The sequence below is a fragment of the Centropristis striata genome, chromosome 14, assembly GCF_030273125.1.
Source record: "Centropristis striata isolate RG_2023a ecotype Rhode Island chromosome 14, C.striata_1.0, whole genome shotgun sequence".
In the NCBI taxonomy this organism is placed as follows: Eukaryota; Metazoa; Chordata; class Actinopteri; order Perciformes; family Serranidae; genus Centropristis; species Centropristis striata.
Window position 1 is genome coordinate 25328716 of NC_081530.1, and position 12867 is coordinate 25341582.

A 12867-nucleotide genomic window follows, 5' to 3' on the forward strand; every position below is an offset into this window, starting at 1 on the left:
TTAGTGCCTGTGCCCTATATAAAAAGAGAGCACAATCTGCAGTTTGGGAATTATTAACAGGTCAGAGTCTTGTGATGGAGCATTACTAATTATGTTTTGGTTATTTATTTTACTTATTGACAATATGGCAGTATTGAGTACCTTCGCTATTAGTAAGATTTATAGTTGTGTCTAACTAAATTAAAAGATAGAAGTAAATTAACTTAAACACAAATATGCTGTGGTTTAAAAGTAGCAAATAGTCACACAGTAAAAAAAAAAATTATGAACATAAAACCCCATAATATCAATTCATCAAGGCACATACGTAATCTTTTTATGATCACATCGTAGCCCACTGACACAGAAATCTAACTGAATGCTGCCTTGAAATTCCCACCTTTAATAAATACTAAAACATTCTCATTCAGATGGTCGTTGTATAGTTGTATCTTTTGAATCAATTATTTCCCCCCAAAAAAGGGAGAATCTATTACATTTAAAAGAATGTTAAATGAAAGATTGTTTGATAAAATGCTAAATAACTTTAACTTTAACTCTTGTTTCTCTGGCACAAAAGGAGAACTAAATTACCACAGCAATCGGATCAGATCGGCCTCGGACAAATTGTTATTTTAATCATCCGTATAGGCCCAGAATGTCACAATCGGTGCTTCCATATTAAATTCAGCTGTTCAGATACACAGGATGCAGGATAGTTAAGCGTGGACCCATCTGCTGTATCTGTAATCAGAGGAAATGTTTAATTTTAACTCAAATGAGATGAGATGTGAACTCTGTGTACTCCAGTTCTGCAAAACTTTGCTTTTAGAAATAAATTGAATGTTGTGCACGACGCATTTCACTGGGTAGAAATCCCACTTTGTTCCATGAAACATTTCCTTCAAGTACACGCTGCTCCAGTCAGTTCTTTTTATTATTATTTCTGTCCTTGTAATCATATTAATGAAATAGGATAAAACCTCATGAAGTGTTATATTAAAGCATGAGCCTAACGCATATGAATTTTGGATATTAGTTGTGATATTTAAAAGGAGCTACATTTAAAGGAATAGTTCTACATTTTGGGTATTTGCTTTCTCTCTGAGAGTTGGAGAAGATCGCAAAACCTTTCTGCATTTCCACTCAGGTTTTATGCACAAATTGAACACATGTAATGATGCATGCCGAGATGCATGTATACAAGGTATACATGATGCAAATGGAAATGTCAATATAAACTGTGATTGTTTACAATCACAAACTCCACAGTAACCTTTAAGTCTGGCGCTAAAGCTGATTGCTTTAGCATAAAGACTTTCAACCCCTCTAAAAGCTCATCTGTGAACATGCTGTACCTCATTTGTTTCATCAAAACACAAACAGAAGCATAAAAACAATAATTTGTACTTCTAAAGAGATTTATTTTTTAAATTTGGACACAGATAGGCTAGCTGTTTGCCTCTGCTTTCAGTCTGTATGCTAAGCTAAGCTAATCGCCACACCAGACACAAGAGCGGTATCTTCTCATTTAACTCTGAGGAAGAAAGCAAAAGCATATTGCCAAAGGGTTGATCTATTTCTCAAAAATAGGCGCATATGACATCATGGCAGTTGCATGAGTGGAAACCATTACTTACATCATATTTTTAAGCTGGTAACCTTTACTCTGCATACATTTACCCCTGTAGTATTTTGTTGTAGTACTCAAACATTTGTGTTTCCCGCTGCAATCCGGAACTTGCTACACTTCAAGCATTTCACTTTTTTCCTGATGAATATTTATTAAGTTGGTAGAAATGTGTGTGTGTTAATTTGCTGCGACAGAGAGAGCCAAGCAGTAAGTGGCACAGCCTCATTTGTGCCAGCTCCAGTTAAAACTGCACTCTAATCACCTGTTGATGATGCCTTTGATTTGTGAGTCCTTCTCCACTTGCTGCTGCTTCAGACGGCGCTCACTGTCATCCAGACGGTTCTGATACTGCATTAGTATCTTGTTTGTCTGCTGTTCCTGCGTGGCAAGTCTGTGCTCATATTCTTCGAGCTTGCGATGAGACATCTTCAGTCGCTCCTTCAAGGAATGTATCTCTTCCTCGTACTCTTTTACCTGAAATAGCGAAGAAACACTCATCACTTCAGAAACATTCCTGAATGACGAGGGATTTTGTCAATACAAACATGGCTCCGCAGTGCAGCTCTCTTTATGCAAAGCTGCAGTGGAGCTGCGATCGGCTTAAATGTGTGTAATCACAAATTTCAATGCTGTGCAATAAGCACTGCACAGGCATGTGATCCTAATATAAGCAAAGAGTGTGGGAGTTGTTAATCATAGAAGATGCACAACAGTCATGATTATGTAACTCATATATGATTCTGTTATAGCTCTGATTTATAGCTGCAATTTGGCAGTACAGGGTCACTCAGTGCAGCTTATGTACCTTCTGAAAACAAATAATGCGGATTTTATACTAACTGAACAGATCAAGAGATTTTCTATTTTTATTTTATTCTATGTTTCTTCTATTTATAGGAATCATGTGAGTTTACTCTTTAAAGAGGTGGTTAAAAAAAAAAAAGAAAAGTGCTGACCCTCTCTAGTCGTGACTCATCCATGCTCTTGGAGTACTCTTTCAGTTGGCCCTCACGGTCTGGCCGCAGGCTCTCAATGTCAGCAGAGAGATGCGGCATGTTGGAGACCCAGGCGACTGTCCGTTCATTGAGGGCCGGGGTGTTCAAGGTCGAACCCTGAAACAACAACAACAACAACAACAACACAGGTGAGTCCATGTCTTCAGACAAGAAATGCCTTGAAAACATGTCTTATATGTTTGTAGTATGCAGCTTTCTGGGAAAGACAAAAAAAGAGCCAGAATTTGAAAGTACAGAGCTCTTCCTGCAGCTATCTCCTCTCTGTCCTAAGCCCCTCCCACCAGATGAGCAGAGGCAGATGCCTGCACTTCATACAGTAACCTGAACGAGTATTAGTCTTTCATTTCAGTCATCCTATACATGGTTGTGATCTTGTTATGTAGCAGCAACACTATGATAATTATTGCCCTTTTTCCTTGCAAACGTGTGACCTTTATAGCCCTTTGAGATTACCTACTGTGATTTGAGGCTCTTACAGGTTAGCAGATTAATTGTTAAACTATTACCAACATTTTCTCTCAATCTCTGAAATGTTTTGCATGTTTAAAACTCTGTTTTAGACTTTTTTAAGTCTTCCTTTTTTTGGTCGCTCTGAAGTGTAGGCAGTTGCCAACGCTGGAATAGCAACTTTTTCTGCAGGATTGTCTGCAATTGAATCAGGCTTTCATCATCTGAAGGAACATGCACGCACATCTGCATGTGTAGAACAGCCAATACGAACACCCTCTGTCTGAAATGACCCGTGATTGACCAAAGTCTCCTGTCACAGGTTAGATTTTCTAAAGCCTGAAAACAGAGCCAAGACGAGGTGCAGCAGTCTAGTTTTCTGCCAGACAACTTGAATTACAATACACTGAATCCAAATGATGGAATTTTTGCCCAATGACGCCAAAAAAAAGAACTACCTCACTTTAATAAAATGGCATACTATATTAAGTGAGACACTAAAGAAATGTCAAGCTTTAAAGCAAAAGACTGTAGTCAGACTGACCTGTTTATTGCCTGGTTTGAGCAGATGCTGCTGTGGTGGCTGCAGTTGCGTCTGTGGAGACTTCTTGGTGCTTTTTGTGGGCGTGTCTGTCGACTCCTCTGCAGCAGCTTGCATGCCCTGGTTCTCTTTGGCGGAGCTCGTCTGGTACGGGAGTCCGGGGGCCGGACTGTCCGTCACTGACAGCTGGGCATCCTGTTGTTGTTGCTGCTGCTGCTGTTGCTGTTGCTGCTGTTGCTGCTGCTGTTGCTGCTGCTGAGAATGCTGCTGTTGCAGCTGCTGCTGCTGAGAATGCCGCTGTTTCGGCTGGCTGCCGCTGTAGTTAGTGTCAGAGGAGTCGAGGAGGAGGTTCCTGCTCTGCGGGCGAACTTTTGGAGGTGTGGCGGTGGCCGGAGTGTTGATGGACCGCTGTGACTTGAGGTGTTGTGGTGGAGCCATGGATGACTGGCGGACGGGGTGAACTGTAGTAGGTGGTGTGGCCAAGGAGGCAGGGGTGCCCGTCCCTGTGGTCGTCTGAGATACGACTCCCATCAGGTGCTGCTGCTGGAGAGACTCCTGAGAGGAGACACAAAAAAAGAAAATCCAGCAATATTTAGAGACTTTGATAATATCTGTATTGATGATACTGAGCCAGAAAACTTCTGTGATTAAATTTGTTTCCAACTTTTGGAAACTTTACTTCATTCTAAAGTTTTTATTAGACAACTGCTGCAACTGTTTTGAATTAAAAAAAGATTATGAATGTAGATGTAAGTAGATACTGGATACATGAAAGTTAAAATTAAAAATATAGCTAATTAGCTTTAGTGGTATCAGCTGATTAATCAGAGATCAGTTTTTTCCTGCTCTGAATCATAATGATGTTGGTCTTTGAAAGTAGGTCAACCTCAATTCTGAATCATTTAAAAGACACACGTACAAAAAATATTGTCTAAAGGGGCAGATGGACAGAAAGACTGTTAAAGGTGATTTTCAAAAGACATAATAAGGCATCAAGATATAAAAAAGGACAAAAAGATACATTTTAAAAGATAAAGATGAATCAAGAATAGAAATGATAGTTTAGTTACAGTGCAGCGTGGGATATGGAGGGAATAGTCCCAAATTTAATAGAATAAAAAGCAGTGGCAAACAGAAAAGTTTTAAGCTCTAAAATAAGTTTGGAGTTGGAGGAGATGTCAGGTTTTCTGGGTTTGTTCCAGAAAAGTTCTGCACAAAACTGAATGCTGATGTTTTGTTTTGACTCTGGGGACAGAAGCAGACCTGTCCCAGTTGACCCGAGAGGTCTGGATTGTCAAAAATGTGTTTTGGCTCAAAACCATTTAGTTCTTTATAAACCGACAGTGGAACGGATGGAAGGATGGGGAGCTTGCTGTCTAGCTGCACAGATAAATAGATGGACGGTAAGATAGATGGAGCACCATCTGTATTAATAAACAGGCTTGTGATGTTTGTTCCATTAAGGCCCACGCAGCAGGACAGAAATAGCTCAAGACTACATGACTGTATCATTAAACACTGTAATTTAACACAGACATGCTGTAGTAAACTTATCAGTGTGGCAGAGATCAGCAGGCCCCGAGTACGTCATCAAGTCACAGCCAAAATATTCAGTTTAGATTCACAAAAAGCTGCTCTGAGATTAAAACTCAACTTCATCAAACAAGTGACAGTTTAATTTAAGTTTATAATGTGTTTTGGAAGAAGTTTGACACTAATTGTGCATAAAATAATTGCATGTGTAGAAGAACTTTTCATCAAAGTTAATCAGCTGTAAAAAAAAGAAGAAAAAAAAATGCCTCAAACTCCAGGAAAGTCTCTCAAGAGATCTACGTCTGATGTTCAGTCAGCAGAGGCTTAATGTATGTATAATATAAAGATATGTGTAGTATAAACAGTTATGGCTCTCTTTTCTGCCCTGTTAATCACAGATTATTTATTTTTTTTAGCCCTGTTGAAGCAAGGCCACACTGTGTGATTGATGTCAAGCACCATCCAGAGTCCAGCAGAGCCGACCGGTGAACGATCCTGCTTCACCGTGCTGCCTGGAGCATCACAAGCGTCGCTCAAAAGTGCCCTCACATTACGGCTAGATTTGCATATTCTGACGCTTATCTGAGCTTTGTTCTGAGACCTGACAACCAAAAAACAAAAGTACAGGCAGGATTTACGAACTGCGAGGGCGAAAATGAATCCACACAGACATTGATTTTTGTTGTTCAATCAAGGTTGTTAAAATCACACTAAGAATAAATGACAAGACTCTAAGTATGTTTGGCAATTTGGCTTGAAATAGAAAAACACAATCCAGGTATTTTTAAAGAAACTGAGAAAATTCATTCTTGGCTGCGAACGTCCTCGTCACAACGTTTGCAGATCCAGCAGTTATAATACTGTCATTGTGTTGACTTGAGTCATGGAAGGAGTCTCTGTCTGAATGTCCTTCGATTTTCTCGACAACCGCTCATCTAATCGACTACATGCTCGCCGGGCATATTACTGAGGACCAAAGGAAGTTATGTTTTAAGTGCAATCTCTTGAGATCTTTGTGACACATTTAATAGCAGTGTATTGAAAGAGTATGCTGAGTAGCATAAAGCTCGCTCTCCCTCGCTCGTTACTGTACTTTTGAGAGACTGGAGAGGTTACATTACATCAAACTCAAACATTTCAAGCATCAGCACTGTAACATTCAGAATGCTTTTGCTCAATGAAGAGATTTGTTGATTGTGAAATGGTTTGTATGAGTGATTCTCAAAAAAGCTGCCAAACAACAAGCAGGCGGTCCAGTTTGAAGATTAAGAATGAGACTTGAATTATTTTGAACATTACAGATACATAGAGAGATTGTTAGAAATCACTGCTACAGATACAACAGGAAAAAAAAATACACTGAGCCACTGAAATATATAGCAGTTTGTGAGCATTGTCAGTTTAAGGGCAAGCTAACAAGTTTTCTTCCAAACACAATAGTAGTCTGGATATTCAGCTACAGCTCAGTATCAATAAGGAGAAAAAAAATTCTGTCCTGATGGATGTTGCCTTCTCAATTTTTTTTACACTCATTACAAAATACAAAATATTTACACTACAATTTATTATTTGTATGTAAGGCTACTTGTTTTTCTTCAAATATATTTTGTTCATAAACTGACAAGTTTATGGTGACTGTTTTAGTCATCACATTGCCTGAGAAGTAATGGAGGGTGCAGAATTACACTTCAGTCTACAGCTTCTAACAAAACCCTAAATTATAGATTCCTACAGAAGAGCAGTGTTGCATCCATAAATATAATTGTAGACACCTAGCAGTAGGAGTTAGCTGTAAAGATAAAAGGTGAAGCTTTGCAAGTTTACATTTATTTTTGCATATGTAATATTTGCAGATATTTGTGAAAAATAAAAAGGTCCATCTCTTTCAAGCTAGAATGTTGTTGCATATTATTATAAACGGCCTTTCAGTTAAAATCTGTAAGCGTGAAGATAAGTGAGAGATTCTTACCTGCACCTGCAGTGACAGCTGGTGCCAGGCGAAGTCATTGTTCTGATTCTGCCGGGTGAAATCATCACTGTAACTGTGTGAGTGGACAATGCTGGGCTGCACCAGACTGCTCTGTGACCGCAGGGCGGACAAGTCCTCGCTGCGGGAGAAAGCACTGTTGCCAAAGGCCGGTGCATAGTCGTGGTGGCCGTTCTCTGGCTCGGGGGCGAGGAGGAGAGGAGGGGGAGGAGGCTGGGGCTGAGACTGAGCCGGGGAGTTCTGGGCGGCCAGATGGAATAGCGGGTTCTGGAAAGACAGGGGGAAGTGCATGGCCGCTGCTGCCTGCTGCTGCTGTTGAGAGATGGATTCGGTGGGACCCCCTATGTGGCCCATCTGGCTCAGCCTCAAACCGGAGCCCGAAGAGCCCGCTGGCATATGGCCTCCCATACGAAGAGGGCCGCAGAGGTTCCCGAAGCTATGGCCCAGGCCGGCGATGGAGGCCTGAGAGGAGGTGAGCATGTCGCCCACAGAGTTCAGGTTGGAAATGCTGTTCATACGAGAGTCCTGAAGGTCCATCATGGACACACTTTTATTCACACTGTGAACCTGAGACAAACGATAAAAACAAATGCATTTTAATTAATTACTAAATGTGCAGTAGATATGAGTATTTTTAGTTCTAAAATTTAAAATCACGACACTGTGTAAATAATCCAGCACTTCTTTAATCAATTCTCTTTTTTTCTGTTCCCACATTGTTATGTAGTTATGGTTGGAGACTCTCTCTACCTCCCCACAGTTGTACAACCCCAATCCAAAAAAAGTTGGGAAGCTGTAAAAAACGTAATCAAAACATGATGATGATCTGGGTCAGTTTCAGTCAGTTTTCAATCTGTAAACTGATTGAAAACTGACTGAAACTGAGCACATTTTTTGTAAATATATGTACCAATTCTGAATCTGAACCATTCTGTTTTTATTAACATTTTTCCACAGTATCCAATTTTTTTGGAATCAGGGTTGTATATTTAGTGTCCTTCATTTGCCAAAAAACAAATATAAAAAATGAACAAATAAAAAATCAATAATAAATTTGACTGATTGCTTTTTTTCTGTAACTATCTCAATAATATCATTCATGTGAATTTTTTTGGAGCACAATAATTGTCTTGAGAAAATCCAATATTGTGAAAGCCCAAACATAGTTACATTGATGCTTTAAGACAGTGGAATAGTCATCTAGTAATGCTAGACCAACGCTTAACTCATTTAAGCTTTTAATTTATTCCATTGAAGCTTATTTTTCATCGCCTTGTTTTAATTCTGTACCTGAACTTGCTGTTGAATAATTTGTCTTTGGTAATCACTCACAAAGACAATCAGTCATTTTTGACCTTTCAATGTAATTAGTCTGGAAAAATATTACATCTTAACCCAATTATATGTAATCAAATCAAAAGTCAGACTTGACAATGGCTTTGATGATGAAATAGCATGTCACTAGAAACCTTTCATTATGATCTAAAGTTCACTCCGAACTCTCAAAAGAAATCTTTTTGTTTTGTTTAATGGAAATGGCATCAGAAACAAAAACAGCAATCAAACCGAAGTGCCTCAAGACAACAATAATGATACACACTCATATGAGTCACAGCATGTTGTATTACTTGCTAAAGTGAATGATATGATTGTATTGTTAAAATGTATGTTTTGATGATTGCAGAGATGGATTGATAAACTGCAGAGTTTTTTTGTTATTTTATTTTTATTTATTTGACAGGGACAATGCACAGCTTCTTAGCTGAACTGGAACTACTTTTGAAATTTAAACATAAATAAATAAACCAGTAAAAAAAAAAACAATTGCTTGACTATTTGATAATGCACCTTTGGGTCTGGTTCGGTGATGTCCGAGCTGCTCGTGCAGTACGCAGGGCTGGATCGAGCCAGCGGCGGGCGCGTCACGTAGAACACTTCCCTTGAGGAGCGGAGGTCTCGCTCTGCGTGGCGCCTCATGTTCAGATTCGATGAGAGGGATTCGACAGCTGAGACTCCGGTGGTCGGAGACGGCAGACGAGAGATGTCTATTGAACTGTGGACACACGACAGAAAGAGATGTTAGATGTGATGGGTTTGTTAACAATGTCTCTTAGATATTATATACTTTTGTTTATTCAGCTGGGTTTTTGATCAATTTGACTACAGCTGAAGTTGCTCTTTTTTCTTCTTTCTTTTTATGTAGCTTTATACTTCCACTTCACTACTTTTTAAAGGGTAAATATTTTACTTCTTACTCTACTACCTTGTTGCCAGTAGTTACTTTTCAGGTCAAGATTTAGCATCAAAAACATGATCATGATAATGCATTTATAAATTAACCTCATAACATATATATTAAGTAGTTAAAATGAGCACTATCTTTGCAAAATTATAACACCGCTTACATTAATGCATCAATGCAAAAGAAAAATCAAATAATATATTTAGAATATATAAAACAATATAAATGGAGCCATTCTGCATAATGAGTATTTACAATTTGCTGCTGATACTTTTGTACTTTTACTTTGAATGCAGGACTTTTACTTATAGTGGAGTAATTTCACAGTGTGATATTAGTACTTCAACTTAACTAAGGGATCAGAATATGGTCTCATCCACTGCTCTTCTTCTTCCTACAGGTTTCTTTTGCTATTCTTGACATGTGCCTGAGTCACACTACTCAACATCTGCCCTTATATAGTGCTAATAAACAGTTATGATCCAATGGGATTCATCATTCAGCACACCTGGGTAAAAACAGATTTGGACATTTGGTGCATTTTGAGTTATTTTTTCTCTTAACAGAAAATTAAGGAGAAATGTAAATGAATGTTGCTGCATGAGGCCCAATGGTAGCCTCAATATGTTGCTGTTCTTATTTCATAATGAAATGTGTGAAGAGAGCAAATAATTCTGTCAGTCATTTGTCATCACCGTCAGAGTTTCTGATCCTATAGCCTGTTTTTAAGATTATGTGGTGCAAATGTTATGCAATTGTTGCATAATGAAATGTGGAAACTCAGTGAGGATGGGGCATGACCTCCAGCCTGTCAGTCACTCATAGCCTGATTCCTCTGGGGTTCGAGCTACGAGGAGTGGCAGGTGTGTCATTCCTCTTGTTGCTTTCCAGACGTTTGATCTCTGTCCTCTAACGCCTGCCTGCAGCAGATTTCAAGTCATCTTCATTTAATTACATGTTTACTGCTGCAGATTTTGTTCGAACAAACGAATGCAAATACAAAATAGCTGCAGTGGAGTCCTCCGATATTACCGCTATGTTTCTCTTACTTAAAGGGTTCTTGTTTAAACAGTTATGCTGTAATGAGAGCAACCGTCTCCTGACAATAGCAGAGTGCCGACATGAATTAAAACACAGAGTAAAGAGGTTTGGGTGAGAGAGTCCGGGAACAGATGGTGCTGGCAATTACTGATTGATAAACTACTTAAAAAGCCTGAAGAGGTGCATTAGCATTAGCATTATGGGCTATTAGAAATATGCCAGTGTTTTGTTTTGAGCTACATTTATTGTGTATTCTTGGCCTTTTTATGTGCTACTCTTGATTACCAGCATGTTAAAGTGTTTTTCCTCTTTTTCGGTGCATTACGAACATTCACATTGTCTGGATAAAGTCACAGCAGGGATCAATCCTCTTTTTACTCAAATGTAGAATCACTAGCAAATACACAACAGAAGAAATCACGACTGAATCAGGATACCTGTTTAAGTCGCGCATCATAAGGCTTTGGAAGTCAGAGGACATGAGACGATTGAAAGACGGCCGTGAGAAGAGTCTGTCCTTCGGTCGGTCCGGCTGGTGATTAGTAGGCATGTGGAGCTGCGGGTTCCTCAGGGCCACGCTGATGTCATTCAGCAGCCGTGGTAGGGGTCCGAGTTTGAGAATAGCATCCTGCAGCACAGAAAGGTTTCCAAAATTAAGAAAATCAAAAAACTCACATTATGGCTGCACCATTAAGGCCAAAAAGATACTTACTGATTATTTTAATTTTCAGGATTATTCATTGATTTTAGGGACAAAAGATTTTCATGGCATTTCGCAGGTAAATTAACAGAGCACACAGCTTTCACTCTACTACATCCCTGCTAATGTATACATCCTTGCATAAAAAGTCACATGGCATCCCCCAAAAGCATACACAAAAAAACAAAAAAAACTTTTGATCCAGAATAAATAAAAATATTCTTTCTATGTAGCTTTATACTTCAACTTCACTATATTTTAAAGGCATATATTATACTTCTTACTCCACTACATTTAGCTGCCAGCTTTAGTTACTTTTCAGGTGAAGATGTGACATCACAAATATGATCATAATAATGCATTTTTATAAATTAACCCTTATAACAGTATAATAAGTAGTTTAAATGAGCCCTATATTTAAAATAAGCATCACTGCTTACATCAAATGATATATTTAGAATATACATAACAATCTGAGTGGAGCCATTCTGCATAATGAGTACTTAAGTACAATTTGCTGCTGATACTTTTGTACTTTTACTTTGAATGCAGGACTTTGAATGGTAGTGGAGTAATTTCACAGTGTGGTATTAGTATACTTACTAAAGTAAGGGATCAGAATACATTCTCTTCCACTGCTTTTCTTCTTCTTACAGGTTTCTTTTGGTCTTCCTATTCTAGACATGTGCCAGAGTCACACTACTCAACATCTGCCACTTATAGGTGTTATGAAAGCTGGATGCATCGTCACTGTGGGGATTCAGTGAGGTAACATAAGCAACATTATTATCTCTGCCTTCATGCATTAATTGTACTGCAGTTTGTGGTGTTTTTTTCAGGTGGTTGAACAAGTTAGTTGTGTTACTATGTATTTGACTTAGACTGAAGTCTCTTACACTCTTTGGACATGATTTATCTCATTTAATACCACTTGCCTTGAGTCAGAAATTCTTCCAAACAGATGATAATTCGTTTTTAAAGAAACCAGATCTTCTCCTTCTGCTCGCCAGACATTTGATTTTAATTTTACCCATCTCTCCATTGTATATTACACTTCTACTCTGGACTGCAGCATTCAGGAACATTTTTTTGGTTTCTCACAGGTTGCCACTGCAGGGTGCCTAAGCAGCAGCATGACATCTCCCTAAAAGTGAAGCTAAAACATCTCAATCGCCCCCTGGTGACTGTTTAGAAAGCGCTTGATTTGATGTGCAGCAGAGCAGAGAGCACGCATTTTAAACATGAATATCGCAGTCAATCATGCTCATTTAATTGTGGGAGGCCAAAATCATTTGATAAACTGTGAAGCCATGGCCTTATACTGAAACTTTTCTGCACCAGAAACCATTTTATTATGTTGTAGGTGTCCAGACAAGTCCGGGCAGTGCAAGGTGGAACTGATTACCTCATGTACTGACGACCTACTTCAGTTCAAAGTCATTATCCTGCTAATATATGTGTTATAAATATTTAATTTTGGGATGAAGAGAGCTTGGTACTCTGTATCGGCAGATATCCTTATTTTGGGTGTCTGAATATGTATCGGGAGAGACATTATTCAGAGTTTTATGCAGCTCAGTGGAAAAGGTTCCATGGCCCAGTACTTGTCCATGCCTGAGGGGCTGGAAAGCTCTCCTAATTACAGTATAATTCACTTATTCATTCATAAAATTTAAATGTCATTCAGAAAACGCAGACCGTCTTTCATGAAACACGGAATACAGCAATTAAAAAGCACATAATGTTAA

The 12867-nt window shown here is 38.8% G+C and overlaps 1 protein-coding gene across 4 annotated transcripts in view; it reads right to left on the reverse strand.

The window, feature by feature from the left end:
- Nucleotides 1-12867, reverse strand: part of LOC131984521 (ras/Rap GTPase-activating protein SynGAP-like) — a 51192-nt gene that overhangs the window by 8234 nt on the left and 30091 nt on the right. For all 4 annotated transcript variants that reach the window (XM_059349367.1, XM_059349364.1, XM_059349368.1 and 1 more), the window contains 6 exons: nt 10857-11047; nt 8985-9189; nt 7119-7703; nt 3620-4171; nt 2569-2724; nt 1875-2086 (listed from right to left, as the gene is read on the reverse strand). In XM_059349367.1, coding sequence (XP_059205350.1) covers nt 1875-2086; nt 2569-2724; nt 3620-4171; nt 7119-7703; nt 8985-9189; nt 10857-11047 — 1901 coding nt within the window. The remainder of the gene's footprint in view (nt 1-1874; nt 2087-2568; nt 2725-3619; nt 4172-7118; nt 7704-8984; nt 9190-10856; nt 11048-12867) is intronic.